The sequence below is a fragment of the Centrocercus urophasianus genome, unplaced genomic scaffold (assembly GCF_019232065.1).
Source record: "Centrocercus urophasianus isolate 14NV4802_14NV808 unplaced genomic scaffold, USGS_Curo_1.0 seq_16, whole genome shotgun sequence".
Taxonomy (NCBI): domain Eukaryota; kingdom Metazoa; phylum Chordata; class Aves; order Galliformes; family Phasianidae; genus Centrocercus; species Centrocercus urophasianus.
Window position 1 is genome coordinate 30158280 of NW_024884711.1, and position 18839 is coordinate 30177118.

The window sequence follows — 18839 nt, forward strand, 5'->3', positions numbered from 1 at the left end:
GGAGCGGCGCTCGGCCCACGGCCATGGGCCCGAAATCGTCGCCGTGGCGGCGGTGGTGGCGGCGGCGGCGGCTGAGCGACTGAGGGCAGACGGCGGCAGGGATCGGACAGGCGGGGGCGAAGCGCGTGTGTGCGTGTGCGGCGCTGACGGCGGTGTGTTTAACCCTTAGATGGTCTCTAGCGAGCCGCTGCTGCTGCCGGTGTCACTGGAGGGCGAGTTCTCCACTAGCATGAAGGAGATGATCGGCGGCTGCTGCGTGTGCTCCGACGAGAGGGGCTGGGCCGAGAACCCGCTCGTTTACTGCGACGGGCACGGCTGCAATGTCGCAGTGCATCAAGGTGAGTGGGCGGGGGGCCCGCGCCCTCTTCCTGGGCTCCCTGTCCTCTGGGCCCGCGTCCGTGCCCCTGGCCGCCCCCTGCCCCCAGCGGCCCCTCGTGGCACCCCCTAGTTGTTTCCCTGCCTGTGGGCAGGGAATGCTGACTGATCTGACCGGGCCTGTCATCCCGCGTCTCGCCGTCTGTCTGTCTGTCTGTCTTTTCCCTCACGTGAGACTTCCTACGCCGTGACTTCCTGTGTTATGACTGGTAGAGACAAGGAACTGTGCTTCCAGTTTTCCGTCCCTTCTCCTTCCCCTCGGACCTTGCAGTCTTGTGCTTCCCTGTCCTTTGCACCCCGCTGACAGCCTCACCTATTGCAGTCTGGGGACTGCTGAAAACTCCTGTCTTTTTTATTATCTTTTTTTTTTTTTTTTCTTCCCCCAAAGTTCTATCTTGGCTTCTGGCCTGGCAGTTGTTGCTTTGTCTCATTCTTCCTCTTCCTGATTCCTGTTGTCTCTGCCTTGCCCAAGTTAGATAAACTGTCAGCCAGTAGCTGAGGAGGGTTTGGGACTGGGATGTGGCAGCGTGTAGGGACAGCTCAGCTGTCATGTGATGTCTGCCCCTGCCTGCCTTTCTCTGAATGTCGTTTTTCCGAGGTCACCTGGTAGGCAGGGAGGCTTCCTGTTGTGGTTGTTCAGCAGGAGGATGCCGGTCACAGCGGCTGATGCAGGATTTGTTTGGATTAGTGAGACCGGTTGGTTGGTTTCCAGCTCAGCACAGGAGCTGGCGTGTTCTGTGTTTCATTTTTGTCAGCGGGCCTACCCTTCTGATAACACAGAGACTGAGTTCTTAGGTTGCTTATGTTGTAAGAAAGGCAGTTAACAATCACTTTTGCTTTATGTGTAACAGAATTAGGGAATAAAATTGTAGTTTCTCGCTACAAACTCCCAAACACTCATGTGAACTCCATGGTTGGTTCTGACTCCCAGGTGGTAAACAAATGGGAGGAGAGGTAACATTCTCAATCCAGTTTACTAGTCTGAATGCCTAATGTGTGTGAAAGTACTATTAACACGTCTCTAATGCTTGGTCTTAAAATTAGATGACATAGTAGCTGTTCGTTGCACGTATATGTTCTTAAATAGCAGCCTTCATTTAAGGAGACGTGCAGAAGAATTCAGTTAGTTTTGATGCTGGAGTTCAGGCAGAGAGGAGCTGACAGTATCTGTGAAATCAGCTAACTTCTGAATTAGTTTTGTATTGTTTTAAGAGCTGAATAAAGTTGACTGGTAAGTTAACTGCTTTTGTGGAACCTCAGGATCGTGAAAAAGAACACCAGAACATGAATAGTTTAAGAAGTCATATCTGAACCACCTACTACTACTGTTGTATTAACTTCAGCATCTTCGTTTCGATTTAGAGTCTCACTGATGGTTTCAGTGAGCAGATCTGATGATAGCGGCTGGGTGCTGCCAGTACTCACTGAACTGAAAAAGTAACAGGAAGGTTTAGAAAGTATTCCTAATAGAGAGAATTAAGTAAGTTGGGTGCAAGAGTATTGCACTTCTTTAAGTTCAGGTCCAAATCTGAATTTGAATATGGAAGGAAGCATGCAAAGTCCTGCTTCTAAATCCAGGTGCTGTTTTAGTGATAATAAGAAAGGGAGAACTGTATGTTTTGATGTATTGTATTGGTAATGTTTTCTGTTTTAAATTTGACATGTGTGAAGATGGTAGAAGAAACATGTTGATTCTGGATTTTCTTTTTGTAGTCTTTCTGCAGTGGTTGTCAAGGTAAAAGCTGGCGCTCCTCATTTGAAGATCAGATATAAGAATTCCCAATGAGATATTCTTAACTGCATTTTAAAATTATTGTAGTTAGTTTTAATTAAATGAGAGGAGACATCTTTGCCAGCATTATGCCATTGGCAAGTTGGGAAGTACAGAATTCTTCAGTGCGTTTTCCTTTGTGCAACTGTAGAATAAACCAAAGGAAAACAAGAAACTTGAGAAATAATATCACAGTGTGTCAGAGCACAAAGCTGTGGTGGAATTCTGCTAGGCTCTGGAGGTGCTTTTACATTCGTATTAAGTACTTCAGCTTTGGTTTTTGCCCAGCTTGTGTTGCCTTTGGGTTTCTTTGGCAGCCCCATCTCAGAGTTGCATTCTGCAGTTAGTTTCTTACTCTGCACTGCCTTCTGGTAATTTCAATGTGTGATTGCATGTTTGAAGTCTCCCACTGAATTTATAGAGGAATTCAGAATCCCCCCCCTCCTGTCTGTAGCTAATACAAATGCAGCTAAAATTAGATGTTTTCTCTCGTGTTAAAAATTTTTCTTGTACAGGGTTATCAGGTAGTTTGGTCTGTCAGTGCTTGGATAATGTATTTGAAAATCTGACAACTGATCTTAGTATGACTAAGTGTATGCACAGAATAGGAAAGTAGTTTAACTTTTAACGCTTCTTCGTAGAAGGAAAGGTGCCTTGTGGAAGGGATAGCTGTGTTGTGCAAGGAAAGCTGTTTTACATACTGCTGCTGCATTAGTTTGTTGTTTGTTTATACAGGCTAGCACAAAACCAACAATGTTTTGGGATATATGGTAGAAGATAGCAATAGGATCTCAACTTTCCTTATTAATTTAAGCTATTAATATGTGATCCCCCAGATTTTTAAAAATTTAAATAAAATATCCTAACTGGCTATTGAGGCATTAAAAACACAAGGTCAGAGTCATGATTATGTTTTTTGAGAAACATTTTTGGCTTTATGGGTTGTTACTAGTCATTAAAACCGTGCAGATAGAAGAACTAAGTGCTATGAGCAAATTGTGATACCATCACTTTGTCTGGAGTTCTTAACGTTTTTTGATCTGTGCATTTTGAACATGAGCAGTACTGCCAAGTTGCTAAACTCTTTTTCTGTTGAATTTCTTATCAGACTTCTGTATCAACGTACTGTAAAAATATTGATGATAGGCTGGCAGAGAAATGTGCACATCTCCAAGCAGCCCTTTCCTAAGGGTTTATGTTGTAGCTTGCTTACAGTTACAGCGTTAGTCGTGATGCTCAGATTGGTTTGTATTTAAAGCTTCACGTGAATTTTCAGGGCAAAAAAGCCAACTTTTTCTCATTGTTAAGTTCATAATGGATTTTTTACCTAAAAAGGGTTATGTTATTCATAAAGTGTAAGAAAACATGGTTGTAACTGAGCGTATGAATGTGGTGTGGCCATCTCAAACCCTGTAAGTCACTTTTGGTTTTGTGTTAAGAAAAATCAGTACTACAAATGAGTGCTTATTATTGTAAGGTATGTCACCTGTTTGGCTGGTAAATAAATAGCAAAACATATTGCATATAAAATGTATTGCTGCTTTTGAATTATTGCATTACTTAAAAATTAATTGAAGCAAGCGTTTTTTCATAAATTGAAGTGGAAGGTAATTGTTCTTGATGTCTGGTACCGTTGTGGTAGAACTTCATGTGTGGTGCGTAGGTGTGAATTTGGGTCATTGATGTGAGATGTATTAATATGAATTTTGCAAAAATGCGTAGTGTTATGCTGTAGAGATACTGCAAGTTTGCTGACATATTGTGTCTTGTTCAAAACAGCTTGCTATGGAATTGTTCAAGTACCCACTGGACCTTGGTTCTGCAGAAAGTGTGAATCTCAGGAAAGAGCGGCCAGAGTGGTAGGTGCTTTGTTACATGTTGCTATTTACAGTGATGGTATGGGCAGTGTTTGCTGAGGTATCTCAGTGACAGTAGAAAATAGCTCTGTTTTCTGTCATAATTCCATCTATTCAGGAAGACTTTTTTTGCAAAGCAATCTCTAATTGTTCTTTTTTGTTTCTTCAAACAGCTGTTGGTGTGGTTATTTTCTTATCTGTGGTGGGGGTCTTGTATATTTTTGTCTGCTTAATACTTTTATGATTATTGTTCTAAATTTCAGAATCTAGTGCTTACTTTGAATTGGCTTTTGTCATACAATACTTCTAAATAAAGAAATGTGTTCTTCTGTCCTCTTATTTATTTAATAATGGTAAGTACTGAGGACTCAGGTAAACCTCTGAGCAAAAAAAACAACCAAGAAATCAATTACAACCCACTTTTTTTTTTTGTGATTACATGCGGTTCTTTTCTGGTTTTCACTTGTATGTTATTAACTCAAGCTGTGTGATGTCAGATTTTTAGTGAGAGAATCATGCTCATCACTACTTGTAGTTTGTTTTCCAGCAAAAGCTAAAATGAGGATGTTTTGAAAGATGAAGTTGTTTTTTTTTATCTCTTAAAAATAAATTCTTTGTATAAAAATCAAAGGATAGTTCAGTGCCGTGGGTCATTGTCAACTATTTTTAGTTTTCAGAGCTAAAGACAATGAGTGTAAAACTGAATTTTTAGTTTCATCAGTGGCTGGCAGGGTGTTTACATGAACTGCTTGCTGTACTGTATTTTCTTTTCTACTGTAGTGTACTATAAAAATGTTAGGAAGACTTCCCAGGGTGTGAATTTTTGGCATAGAATTGAACAGTCTTGTTCCTCTTCTTTTTCCCATCTCACATCTAGTAATTTCATAATGTGCTGGAATGCGTTTCCTGCTCCTTCAGAGCAGATCTATTGGTGGAAGCAAGAACAGATTGGAATCAATGTGCTCTCCAAATATTTGTCAACAGAAAATCAAAACCACCACCCTTCATAAAGAAAGGTCATTTTTTTCTTTGTCCCGGGAAGATCACCAGCAATGTGAAGTTTTAAGAGGAATGTTTTTTTTCATATTACTGAGTTTGATACATTCAGTTTGACAACACAAGAAAAATTGTAGAGGGGAGAAGAGAGATGGTGGCTGAAAGGAAGGATTTTCTGGCTCATGGTAGGAAATTTTCATCAGGATTTAGTGTAGTTATTCCTGTCTTCTCCTGACCCAGTGTATGAAGGAAAACTGCACTGACTTCTGAAATAAGCCTTGTATTACTGCTGCCTGATACTTCATGGAGTTCACCAAAGAAAATTGCTTTGGTGGGCATTACACTGCTCTTCTTCACTGATGGAATTTGTTAAGCAGTCAGCTTAACTGAGTTCTCTCCCCATTGTATTCAGTTTGTGTTTCCACCTCGTGTCTGTGTACTGTACAAAAAGCTGATTTGTTTTTTAAACGAAGAAGTGAAGAAATCTCTCCTATTTGTCATACAGCACAGGTTTAAGTGGTTCTTAAATGACCCCATGTTTGGAGGAGGGGTAAGACAGCTTTATAATAGTTAAAATTTTAGGAACTGCATGTATGCTAGTGAATTAAAGACGTGGTGCTTGTCTCTGAGGTGTCTCGATGAAGTCCTTAATGTAGAGAAACTGAGCTTCGATCGGAAACCAAAACATTATCATTTACCAGACACGGAAGGTGGACCACACTTACAGAAGCAACCCCTTCATCATCCTTCTAGGAGGCTGGAGCTTAGTTTTTCTGTTTGCATTTTTGTCTACAAACAAAACCAGAAACTGTATCACATTTGAATGTGCTTCAGCTTGCTTTCAATTGTTAAGAAGACCCAAGTCTTGCATTCAGGGCAGATGTTTCCATACTGATGTGCTCAAAAGATTTCTTATTGTTTGTTTTAAGCTGCAGTCAAGAAAGAAGGGCTAGTTGCTTGCACTGAAGTTAGACTTGCTTAACAACTGAATGAAGCAGACTAGCTCAAGAGCATGTAACTTAGGTAGGTGGATCATCAGAGAGCTTAACAGCAGAAATGAGTTTCCTATGTACTTTCAGTTACGATGTCTACCTTCTCTTTATTCTTTTTTTTTTTTTCCCAGCTGACCTGCTACATACTGCTTGTCAGTGGAACTGATGGAGTTGTGTAGGCTGTGCAAGCCTCCTGGCTGATTGACTTCTGTGGTTTTGATAGTGAGGTTGTTGCCAGTATTCTGGATGTAAATGGTCAGCTGTTTGTTGGAAAGCACATTGTGGTGACTGAAAGCTGTCTCGTGTCTTGGCTCTGCTGGAGCCATATTTCTGTGTACGTGAGAGAAACTGCAATTTTGGTAAACTTAAGCTTGTTAATGGACATATTAAGGTATCTGGTAGTTATTTGGCTTATAATCATACATATGCAGTGCATAAGAAGTAGATGAACTAAGAAGTATCCCAGTATGCTTTTTTTTTTTTTTTAGTTACAATAAATATATACTTTTTTAGTATTGCTTGAAAAATGTGTTTTTCCTGAGTGAGCTGATTTAACTGACTTATGGTGTGTTGACTCCCTTCAAGATTGCTTTCAGTTTTGCTGATGTCAGCGTTGACTGTTATGGCACTGCATTGTGGGCATTTTTGATGTGTTCAGAACTTCTGAATCAAAAAACTGGGCAAAGTCGCTGTAGGAAAAAATTGATATTAGGCTCTAATTGATATGAGAGGATGTGTGCTCATGAAATAGTATGTTAAAGGCTTTAGGTCCTGACTTAGAGAGCTGATTAATGTGTGTAAGTTCTTAGTGCTGCTGTCCAAAGAGAGCCTAGAGAAGCTAAGTTTAGAATTTATAGCGCAGCTGTTTACAAAAGAACTTTTTTCCCCATCACGCTATTATGGTCAAGACATTTTTCTTGATAGTCTTATTTCAAGAATGATTTAATTATAGTATTTACAGGAGTAGAAATAGGCAACATGTTTTACTATGGGCTATTCTTCCTTATGCTTATCATGAGGGAGCTGGAATAATCCATGTGAAAGAGATACGAGGCAGACATCTGACATTTGCACAGTTAGCTTTTGTGTAGTCAGGCTCCTACCTGCTTGGGTCCTTGTGGATGCAACTCGATTTAGCGAGACAAGAAGATCTTGGCAGTTTGGAATTCCAGGAAGCACAGTTCGTATCATACGTGGGAGTTGGATTGCTTGTAGTAGAACAAGTGAAGTAATACAGTGTTGATTTTTTTTTTCCCACTGCAATATGTATGTTGTAAGCATGTCATTGGATCTGGAAAAATGTTTGTTTTAGTTGAAACTGCGTAAGATTGTTAAATATGGTGTTTTTTTTTTTCCACTTGGCATTTCTGTAATGTTTGTTTTTGATGGGTTAGTTTATGAAGTCAAGTGCAACACTGGCTTGCAACGGAGTCCTGATGTTTGAGTGAGGCTGCGGCTGGCCTTATTAGCCACCTGGATTTGAGCCCCGGGGAATGTGTGGAGGGGGCTGTGACTCCCTGTGGAGTTAGCCACATTTGAGTAGTGTTCATCTGGATGTCAGTTGAGTTGAGGGTTACTGGAGTCTTGACACTTACATGTATTTCTTGGAATTTGTTGAGAGACAGACAGACCGTGCAGTCAGTTCAGATGATACAGTACCTCATAGTTAGGGGTTCTGAATTGCAGAAGCACAGCTGTAGTGTTTACCTCCAGTGTGAGTTCAGGTACATTGTACTGCTGTAGTGATACGTTTCTGCTTCAAGTCCTGCCAGACCTGAGCTGTTCCTGCATCTGCTGCACAGATGATCTGAACTCTGAACACTTGAGAATAATTTTATTTTAATCTGTAATATAGCAATTTTTGTAGTTTGCCTTTCCAGATTCCTCTCTTTTTTTTCCTGTTAAAGCTTTAATCACACGTGTTTGCAAGTTCATTATTGAAGAGCTGTTTATAAGGGTTGAATGATATATTCATAATTTAGCCCTGACTTCCCCCCAGCATTTAAAAAATATAAAATAACCATGCATGTAGCATTGCTTGCATTTTGCCTGATCAGGAGGAAGTGAATGAGGAGAAAATAGGAATGCAGACTTTGGAAAAGCGAATGGGTTTGTAATCAGGGCTCTGACAGTTTGGGCACAACAAGTTGCTGCTGCAGGAGTGGGATGTGCACTGCACTCCTGATGCTGCAGGAGTGACTGTGCTGAGAGGCTTTTTGATGTGATTGTTAGATCTGCAACTGTTAAATAGAATGCATGTTGATAAATATGGTCACAATAAGGATGAAGTAACCTTAATTTTAGAGGAAGAAAGTGGTTTGTAATGACTTGCTGCTTTCACCTTTTTTTTTTTTCTTCTATGTGAACTACTGGCAGCCTAATAGTTAATTCCAAGATTAATTTACTGTGTGTTATTTCGGAAGGTACTCCTTGAAATAATTCTTAAAGAAATTTTGGAATGAACACTGTTGTATGTATCCATAATTAATATTAAAGGACAATTTTATTGGGCTATAATTAATTGGGCTACTTTAATAGTACACTGACAAGCACTAGAAAAGTTGCTTTAGTTTTGAGCATAGAATGGAAAAATTTACTTACTTTTATTTGTCACTTGTGTTTTCTACACAATAGTAAATAGTAAACATCTGAATAAGGGGAGTGACTGTAAAATACAAATGACCAGAATTTTTTTTATTAGTATATAAACTACTTTTAATATCCCCATGCTTCCTCTCCGTTTAGAAGTCAGCCAATGTTTGTTCGTAGTTGGCTAAGTGAAGTAACCTGCCTGTCTGAAGATACACCAGCATTGCACTTGACATTTCTGCTTTTATTCTGAACCCTTATGGATTAAGAGAAGTGCATTTCTTGTCTGTTAGACCAGTGACTGTTGTTTGCCTTGCATGTCCTGAGTAGAGAGAATAATGTATCATGTTCAGATTATTTTCATGTAAGTAATAATGACAGGCCCTTAACTTCATCGCACTGTCTCAGAAGATGACAAAGTTGCTTAGGGTCCTGTGTTGTCTGGTTGTCACAGTTAGTAGTACTGTTTGCAGAAGATGCTGATGGTTTCTGTGCACTCTCAACTTGCCATTTTCCTTAGAGATATTGATAACAAGTGCAGTGTCACTGAAGAAATGGCTTCTTTGGTATTATTTAAAGACACAACAACATCTACCGATTTGCTTGAAGCAGTAAAAAAAACCAACAACTTTAAAGTGATTTTCTTTAATCTTTGTTAATGTATCTGGTATAGCTACTGATGGCACCTTGATGGCAAAAAAAAGAGGGACTTATGAAATTAATAGAAGATGATGCAGTTACTGGCAGCAGCTCAAGTTTGATGAAATATCACTGCATTGGACATCAAGAGAATTTATGTGTGAAAGCTTTGAAAGTGGATAATGTCACACAAATGGTCATCAAATTGTGAATTTCATAACGTCCAGGGGATTGAATCATTGCTGATTCTAAGGGTTGCTTAGAAGTACAGATGCTTTTTCACACAGAGGATGGTGACACACTGAAACAGGTCGCCCAAGAAGGCTGTGGATGCCCCATCCCTGGAGGCATTCAAGGCCAGGCTGGATGTGGCTCTGGGCAGCCTGGTCTGCTGGTTGGTGACCCTGCACATAGCAGGGGGTCTGAAACTAGGTGGTCATTGTGGTCCTTTTCATCCCAGGCCATTCTGTGATTCTGTGATTTTATGATTCTGTGCTGATTATGGGGTCATCTTTTCTGAAGGAAGATGGCTAAGTTGGGTAAAATACTATGATTTGCAAGGTGAGATATAGTCCTCTGTGGAATCGAAAGGAAAATCAATGCCAGGACGTGGAGATTAGAAGTGGCTCTCACATTTAGCATTTTTGGTTGGTTTGACCATTCATTTGAATGAATTGAATGTGTGTCTTTAAGGTGAAAATTACCTGTGCTATGTTTCAAAGCATAACAGCATTTGAAATAACTTAAATTATGGCAAGCTCAAGATATATAATATCAAATAATTTCATGCATTTGGGTGCATTGGCTAAATACAGTCCTGTGAACAGTAAAAAATATGCAGCCTTGCTGTTTCAATGGAGAAATTTGAGAATAAGTTTCAAGATTTTAAAATAAAAAAAATCAGTGCTTTGGTATATTTGTGATTCTTTTTTCAGTCAACGGAGTACATTACCTGTGAATTTTCAAGTGGAAGGTATGGAGTTGCAATCAGACGTTCAACTGAAGGAAATTTTGGTTGTGTCTCTTCACCAGACTTTTATGAGACCTATCTTACCAGAGAAAAATATCCTTCACTTCACAGTCACGCCTTATTCATGCAGTCACTTTTTGGCAGTGCATGTGTTTGTGTACAATAATTGCCAAAGATGGAGAGTAATATTTCACCAAAAATCTCTGACAGACGCCTTGAGAACTCACTCAGAATTGCAACCACTTCAATTGAACCAGACATTGACACATTAGTTTCATAAAAACAGGGTCAAATATCCCACCAGTTTTATGTTTTTGTTTCACTTTTTTGTATTTTAATAAAAAATACATAAATTTTTGTTACTTACATACGTTGACTATATCATAGATTTTACATGTGGCCCGAGACGGCAACTGTTCGCTCATTGCGGGTGGCCCAGGAAAGGAAAAAGGTTGGACAGCCATGAAATAATCTAAATGTCCTGTGGCAAAATGAGTAACTAAAATGAGAATAGAGCCTAAAGCAAAACATTTTCTTTCATTGGAAATGCCTGGTGCTCACACGGAAATGTTTTGTGACCATTAGTTTCATTTCCTTAATTGATGAAAATTTGTTAAATCACAGGCAGAGATATTCTGTAAAGAGCTTCTCAACTGCCAGGGGTCTTAAAATGTGCACTAGGATTTTATACCTCAGAGTTTTTAGGGTCCAGCTCTAATATGTTTCAGGAAGACACTGAAGAGAACCAATGCAAACTTGTTTTTCTTTGCCTTTTGCTTTAATTGGGATACTTACAGCCTGATAGCAAAAGGTTATGTGGATGGTTGGAAATGCAGCCAAACGTGTCATAGCCTTCTGATGCTTTCCAGTAAGGGTAGATGTGTGTGTTTTGAATTTTGTGTATGCTTATAGTTTGTGATCCTGTGACATCAGGTCTTGGTAGTCTTAAATATGTGCTGGGAAATATATGACATGGGACTTCCGAGGTTGGAGTAGCCACATCTCCATGTGTGCTGCGTGGAGCTGGGGGTCATACTGATGGTCAGTTGTGCTGCGCGTTATCTCTTGTAGTTACCTTATGTGTACCGAGTTAAAGTATGACCGACTGTCACCTGTGGTGTGTACTGAGTGGATGGTCTTGGAAGAATGCTGATTTGCATGTTGAGTGCCTCTAATCTTCTTGTCATATTTAGTAAATTTACTGTCTGTAGTAGATGTCTTTGACAGAGCTAACTGAATCTGCACGTACCTTTATCTGATCTCCTGATAAAGCGAACTAGATTGAGTCTCTGTAATTTATCCAGGTATAAAGCCCCAAATACTGCAGGTAGTCAGTCTGTTTTTCTCTTACCTGTCAACTGTCTGCTTAAAAAAAAAGTTTTCTCCTCCTCCTGGGACAGATGACTGAATAGAAATGGGGCAGAGATTTGGCAAATTTGTCAGCATTGAGAAATGATTATTTGAAGAGGGAGATGACTTAATTTCTTCAGTTGTCAAGTTGCAGAACATAGCACTTTGGAAGAGAAGTGTGACAGTATGCGTTCGTTTGCTCTATTAGTGGTGTCAGCCAGTTGGGGATTCATGAATGCTTTCCCCATGGTAGTAGAAGATCTTTTTGTTCTGTTGGTTCTTCACTGCAGCATGTAAGTACTGGAGCCTGATGTGAATCATAGGTTAGAAACATTGGAACTTCGGTAGTTTTTGTTTGCCTCTTTTTAGATATCTTAGTTTGAAAAATTGTGCAGTTAGCTGCTTGCTGACTTCTGCTTAAAATACTTGTATGGTTGAAAGCTATTATTTATAGAGACATTTAAGATAAAAATATGGAAGGTGTATGCTGTAGGTTTATGAGTAAGGTCATAATTCTGAAATACTGCAGGTTGAGACTATTGATAAGGTATCTTACTATCGAGCTGTAGTTTAGAAACTGATAAGTAAAGAAATGTGGATTTGGTTATATGACCATCAGATACATTATATAGATAGCATAAATACTGTGTGTTGTCTGGATAACAGCATTGACTATCTGTGTTACATAGATAACAATGTTGGCTGGGCTATATATTACCATAGGTGCTTTTGAAAAAGAGATTATGTGTAATTAATCCTTTTTGCTCTACGGAAAAATGAAAAAGAAAACGGAAACGATGAAATTTTGATGTTAGTAAGTACTAGTAAGCAAGGGTTTGAAAAATCAGAAGTAGTCTGTAATGGGTGGTTTGAAAGTACCTCATTAGTTCTGAGGAAAAATGATAAAAAATATTAATAAAACATCAGAGTAAAAAGGTAGGCTGAGTTTGGTCTAAGTTGAGTAATTTCTGCAGCCCTTGGGAATGTGTGTGAATTTGAGTGGGCTGGATTTTCTGGAGGTTTCAGGAGCTGCAAGGTTGGTCTCCTGTGGTTAGTATGTTGGCAACATCAGTTTTGTCTCATGAGAAGACATCTGAATTCAGACCTCTGAAGGGGTGAATGGAAAAATGAAATGTCACTGAATTCTGAGGCTTGGGGTAGGTTATTACCAGCAGATGTAGACGTGGTCAGTCTCCTATACATCCTGTTGCTGGGTGTGTTTTTGTACTAACCATCTGTGATTTCTCATCTATTGATATGCCAAGATCTAAATTTCCATTATTCTGGTTTGCCCCACTCTGCAAATATCTGTGTTTTTTTTTTTTTTTTTTTTTTTCCTTCTTCTATTTGTTTAATCCTGGAAAACTTGGCTTCTCTTTGGGCTGTCAGGCATGTATCCTCTGGATTAGCTGAGTTAAAGTTAGGTTTTCTGTTAAGTATAATCTAATTGTCTGTTGTTTGATTATTGGATTAATTTATTTTCATGCTAGTCTTTTCAAAGTATGGTGTCTGCTCATAGAGGAAGCCATGCTTGCCTTGTCACAAATTATTCTGTTTTTTTCTTTGTTTTTTTTTAAGGAGGAGTCTGCAGGTTTTTCTTATGTCCAGTGTTTTCATTTTAAAGCACTTGTGTTGGTTTTTTAACTTCTTTTTTTTCTATCAAAGAAATGGGCCAAAACATGAAGAAGAGAGATAGTGAAAGAAAAGTTTAAAAAGGGAATATAAGAAAACTAAAAAAGGAATATAAGAAAACTTAAAGACTCCATCTTCTGTTTGAAGAGAATAGGACACTGTATGGTTTGAGATGGAAATTAAGCTTGTAAACAAATCAGTTCACACATGGCTGATGCTGGTTCAAAAATTTGAGATGTAGGTACGCTGGGGAATAATAGTGGCCCAAGAAATTTGCATTTATTAGTAGAGTGTGGTTGTATTCTTGTCCTACTCCCTATCTTCATTCCTGTTACATTCGTTATCTAACATAGTTCTTATGGTCTTACGGAGAGATGACTCGAAGTGATCTGGCTGAAAACTAAGAAGGGAAAAAGAGTATTTTATTTTTAGCTTGCTGATCAGGATTTCCATATGGTCAAATGATTGCTCTTCCAAAAGCAAGGGAGACAGTAGAAAAGTACACAGCAGGGGGTGGCCAGTGATCTTCTTTTGGCAGAAGTCAGCAATTATGTTAGCTTAAAGTGAATCTGAATTGAAGTCAGCTGGAACTGCAGCCTAATTTCTCGGCTAACAGCTAGGAACTGTACTCTATTTTAGCTGCTGTAGATCTTTTGCGTTATTTAGGTTAACGGGTCATACTGAGACACACTGTTTATTGCATTATTGCAGTGCTGGGAATGCTGAGAATTCAGTCCTATAGGACTTGGCTTGCTTGGACAGTCATTACTCAGGTGAATGGCTCCATTGGCCTACTGTGGATTACAATTCAGTAAATTGCTTGCATATTTTGTTTTATTTGTTTTTTTCTTATAGCAAGATAAAATATAAAATGGATATCTCCACATTATGCTTATGAAACTTGCTTCGAATTAACAGAACTCTTAAGGAAGAACAAGACTGTATTTCTACCATTCTTTTCTTCTCTCTTTTATAGTCTTGTTCTTATTTATATACTCTGTCTACTCTATAAGTCTCTTCATTTCAACACGAATAAGCTGGTCTGTTGGACTAAATCAGTTTCTCTTTTTTTTTCTGATTGAAAAATTGGTGGAATTAAGTTAACCAAAAAGGCTCCAGTAGTTAATTTGTGTAATGTCTACTGATGGATTTGGCAGTTGTTATTCTTGGTTAAAATGGAATGATGTATTTATCTAAAATGAGGGAGAAAACTTGGGACCTTAATGCAGAGGAGCCAATTTGTATTCTGAGTAATTCAGTACAGGAAGTTGAGTTTATGTAGCTCTTGCTTTACTTGTGTTGTTTTGGTCTTTCTGTCTTTACTTTTCCTACTATGTGTCTTTAATGGTCACCTCCATTCTTTTTATTTTACTGTTATTCTTGATTATTTTTTACTTGTTTAAGACAAAAGCTATGTCTGTGAGCTTAGTCTGTTCCACCAGAGAGCTTCAAAACTGAGGTTTGCATGTTACATTCTGTAAGCCAGTAATGCTCCTTTTATCACTTCTCTTCTTCAAATCGAAATCAACTGGTTGTACCTACAGCACCGCATGCACTCATGGCCCGCTGTGCACGCAGTAAAGGATGTGGCTATTCCTTTGCATCACAGTCAGCCTTTCTGGTATTCCCATTTGCATGGTCACACCCGATGTTTATCTGAATTGTTGATGAGTCTTAGGAGTTTGCCCTGTTTTTGCTGTATTTTTTTTCCCCAGTAGATTTAGTAGTTCCATGAACAGTAGATCTCAGAAATCCTTTGCCAGGGCTGAGACCCACAACTGGGGAAGAGAACCTCACTGTTGTCAGTGCTTGAATATTATAGGTCATCTGGCCATCCATACAGAACCTTTTTGCCTTCAACTGTCACAGAGATTGAAGCTTTATTCTGTTGTGTGAGTTACATGCAGATGTGGCATTTAGTAAAGAGATTCAGCTGTTGTTCAATTCAACATTAAGATCTGTCCGTAAGTTAAAGAAGGAGACATGATTTTGGATGAAAACATTCAAATAAGAAATTAAAATTAACTAGATTTTTGAAATACATGTATATGGGTGCTATTCTATTTCTTTTCTCCTAAAGAATCTTTTGTAACAACATGTGTTTAAGCATTTTGAAAGTACCCAGGATTTTTTTTTTTTTTTTTTAGCCACTTTGCAAATTCTCAGCTGAAGTTACCACTTTTTTTGAAACACAGAAACATAAAATCATTTGTGTTGGAAGGGACCCTTAAAGGCCATCTAGTCCAACTCCTCTGCAATGAACAGGGACACCTACAGCTGCATCAGGTTGCTCAGAGTCCCGTCCAGCCTGTCCTTGGATGTCTCCAGGGACAGAGCATCCACCACCTCTCCTGGCAACCTGTTCTGGTGCTTCATCATCTTTCTCCTTATATCCAGTCTACATACGATTTCAGAGACTTCATGTGAAGGGTCAGGCAGCGGAAGGTCTGTGACATGAGATCCATCTGAAATGGTTGCTCTATCTAGTACTGCTCTAAGATTTTAGAACGAGTAGTAAAATATTTGTTAAAAACGTAATGGGAAGATGGTCTGCTACTTTACTTACTTGTCTCAATCAGGTGGGAATGAGGCATGTGGGGCCCACCAGGCAAGGACACTGGTTCTGCTGCGTGGTGCCTGTTGTGAGGAGGTAACTTATGGGAGCGTGTAGGCTGGGAACCAGTTAGATTCATAGCCTAGAGCAAAAAGGGCAAAGGGTCGCTGTGTGGTATATTAGCTTATTATGATGCTACATTATTGCAGATGGTAGCTAGAATTCATAGCACCAGAAATGCTACATATCATCAGAATCCCACCTCCAGCTCGAGAGCCGAGCGCAGGCATTCTGCTCCCTGCCAATAGCAGGATACTCTACAGAATTCCCAACACTTCAGTTTTGTTTCGTTGTCAAAGCTCTCTCCTCCAGATCAGTTTTCTGTCTCCTATCTTTATTCTTCCCTGACTGGTTGCAGCTACAGAGGAATAATGAGGGGAGATCTAATGGACCTGAGCCCTATGGGGATCTGAGACAAAAATAAATGAGTTGAAACTAAGCTCTGAAGAGACAAAGGAGCATACTGAACTCTTACACATAAATAACTGGTTCTGTTCCTTGTCATTCAGTATCTTGTGATTTATTCTATGACTTACATAAAGTTTGTTCAAGAAGTTTATTCATTCTTGTTTATGTTGCAGTACTGCCATTCCCTGCCTTCTGTATTGCTGTTGTAACTAACTGTGGGATTATGCTGTAAATTGTGTGAGAAATACACACTGAATTGAAAATACTAAAAGTTCATTTCACTCCATTTCACTGATCTGGTTTGAAGAGCAGCCTTGCAGAGTTTAGCAGCTGTGGGAGTGATGGAAGGAGAGATTATTAAGGGAGTGGTGAAGGGAAAAAGAAGGGAACCTCCTAAACTGGTTTTACTACTAGTGAAAATATATGATGAATTTTCACAGGCTTGTGGAGGTAGGGCAAGGGAAACTATGTTAATAGCTTCAGTTGTCTCTGTGCTAGATACATCATCTCAGCTCACTGCTCTTAAGCTGTATAGCTTTGGGATGGAAACAAACTTTATTGCACTATTATTGTCAGTATGTACCAGGCTTCTTACTTTGAGAGTCTAATCCAGTATGTTTGGAATTCATTAAAATTAACCTCCAGCTACTGCGTGTCTCAGCAGCTTGCATGTAGTTAATCTCCAAACATGGAGGGCTGAAGTGTTAAGATACAGCACATTTACTGCATATGTAAGATTTTGTTGGAAAGGAATAATGGAGTCATGGAATGTCTTAGGTTGGAAGAGACCTTAAAGATCATCTAATTTCAATTCCCTGACATGGACAGGGAATGAACCAATCGTTCATTTCAGTTGCAAGAAGGTCATTATAATCTTGACTTGAAAAAGAAGTGGTATAGTGCTCCAAGTCTGGAGCTTACAGAATAGTTTGGAAGTTTTCAGACACTTTGACCTTTGAATTTCATTGTAGACTTAATATTGCCTTTTAATAAGTTGCTGATCATTTTCATGGGTTGATGTGAGGGAAGAATAAGGGAAGCAAAAGACAGGAAGGAGGAATCCTAAAGATTCTTTTTCTTGTGTGCATCTGCCTATACCAATGTACTCAGCAAAAATAATTCAACAACTTTTCAGTTTTACCTTCTGTGAAAGCCTCTTTGCTGCTAATACCAGTTTTGTTACAGGTTACATAGTCCTGAAGATATACTTTATCTGTACTAGTTTCAGGAATTCCCCAAGTCTGCACAGACTGTTTTTGAGGCACATAGAGCATCGTAGGCTCCTTTATCTGCTAACTTAGCAGTTAGCTGATAACAGAGAACTGTGCAGCTCAGGAAACAGAAAAGATCCATACTGATGTCTGTCTCCATTTGAAGGGTGTGATAAAAGGATGCACCTGAAGATCAGACTGTTACTGGGTTTCTTAAAAAGCTTGTTAGACTGGTACGGTTTGGGTTGTTACTAATTTGGGAATACATAAAGATTGCAATAAAATGATGTCTAGGTATAGGTTCTCCTGTATCAGTACTGCTTTTCACATCATCTGGACCAGTTAAGTGGAATGTGTGTCAAACCTGTTCAGTTTATATAGTCTCTGGACTGATTTGGAATGATTGACTCTATTGTGGAAAACTTAGTGCTAAGCTTGATGTTAGGAAGTTGATAGAAACAGTTGCAGCAGAAAGATTGCGCTGCTGTCATTCTGGTATGTCACAAGGAAAGGATGCCCAGCTGCATGTTTCAAGACATGGAATTGGGAATTTCAGGGATGAGTCAATTTTTGACCAGTTCATGAAACAGAAAATGAAGTTGTTTTTGGCTTGTTGGAATAAGTGTGAGTCAGCAGGGACTATGAAGCCAGTTCTTACTATAGCTGTTCTCTGCTCTAATTATATCTGTGGCACATCTTTGTGATTGACCATTTTGGTGAGTACAAAGATCCAAGGGGAAGGGCTTACAGTAGGGAGTCTTTGGACTGCGCCCAAGTTTCTTGTCAAGGCACTCTGCCCCATTCTTGGTGACATGTATCCAGAATTCCATGGTGTGGAATCCAGGGATTAAAACTTGGAGGTGGAATTGTGAATAGCTTAAATACACTGCGGTTTCAAGATCCAAAGGGGAAGGCTTTGTTTGTGACAAACTAGCTTTAATACAACAGTGAGGGTTAAGGAAAAATATGCCCATTCACTTTTCTATAGTGGTTACTTTTTTACTGACACCTAATAGATTTGATTTGTATGGTTTCTTTTGTAATGCTTCTGTGATCATTCCATTTTTTTATTTCATTTTTGCTTTTTTTTCCTAGAGATGTGAATTATGCCCTCATAAGGATGGTGCTTTAAAGAGAACAGATAATGGGGGTAAGTTTTATTCTTACTATTTGTGAACTCTCTTATTCTGTGTGAGGGAAATAAGACTGTGAAAAGAATATGGAGGGATCTAGTAACAGTGGAAACTAGCAACTGCTTTATCATACTAGTTTAGAAAGTGATAACTATTTTGCAGTAGTCCAGATTAGGATGACTTTAAGTTTGAGAACATCAGTTATTATTCTTAGACTTACTTGTAGATAAAAGTTACAGTAAAGGAGAAGCTGCATTTTAACACAAGAATTTACAAGGGAAACAGATAAATTTTATATTTATT

At 39.1% G+C, this 18839-nt stretch overlaps 1 protein-coding gene across 2 annotated transcripts in view; it reads left to right on the forward strand.

Annotated features, from left to right (window-relative positions):
• The first annotated feature begins 92 nt into the window (after nt 1-92).
• The window catches only part of MLLT10 (MLLT10 histone lysine methyltransferase DOT1L cofactor), a 112995-nt gene continuing 94248 nt past the window's right edge, over nt 93-18839 (forward strand). For both annotated transcript variants that reach the window (XM_042817050.1, XM_042817051.1), the window contains exons 1-3: nt 93-338; nt 3926-4005; nt 18499-18553. In XM_042817050.1, the coding sequence (XP_042672984.1) occupies nt 170-338; nt 3926-4005; nt 18499-18553 (304 nt within the window). In that variant the 5' untranslated portion in view covers nt 93-169. The remainder of the gene's footprint in view (nt 339-3925; nt 4006-18498; nt 18554-18839) is intronic.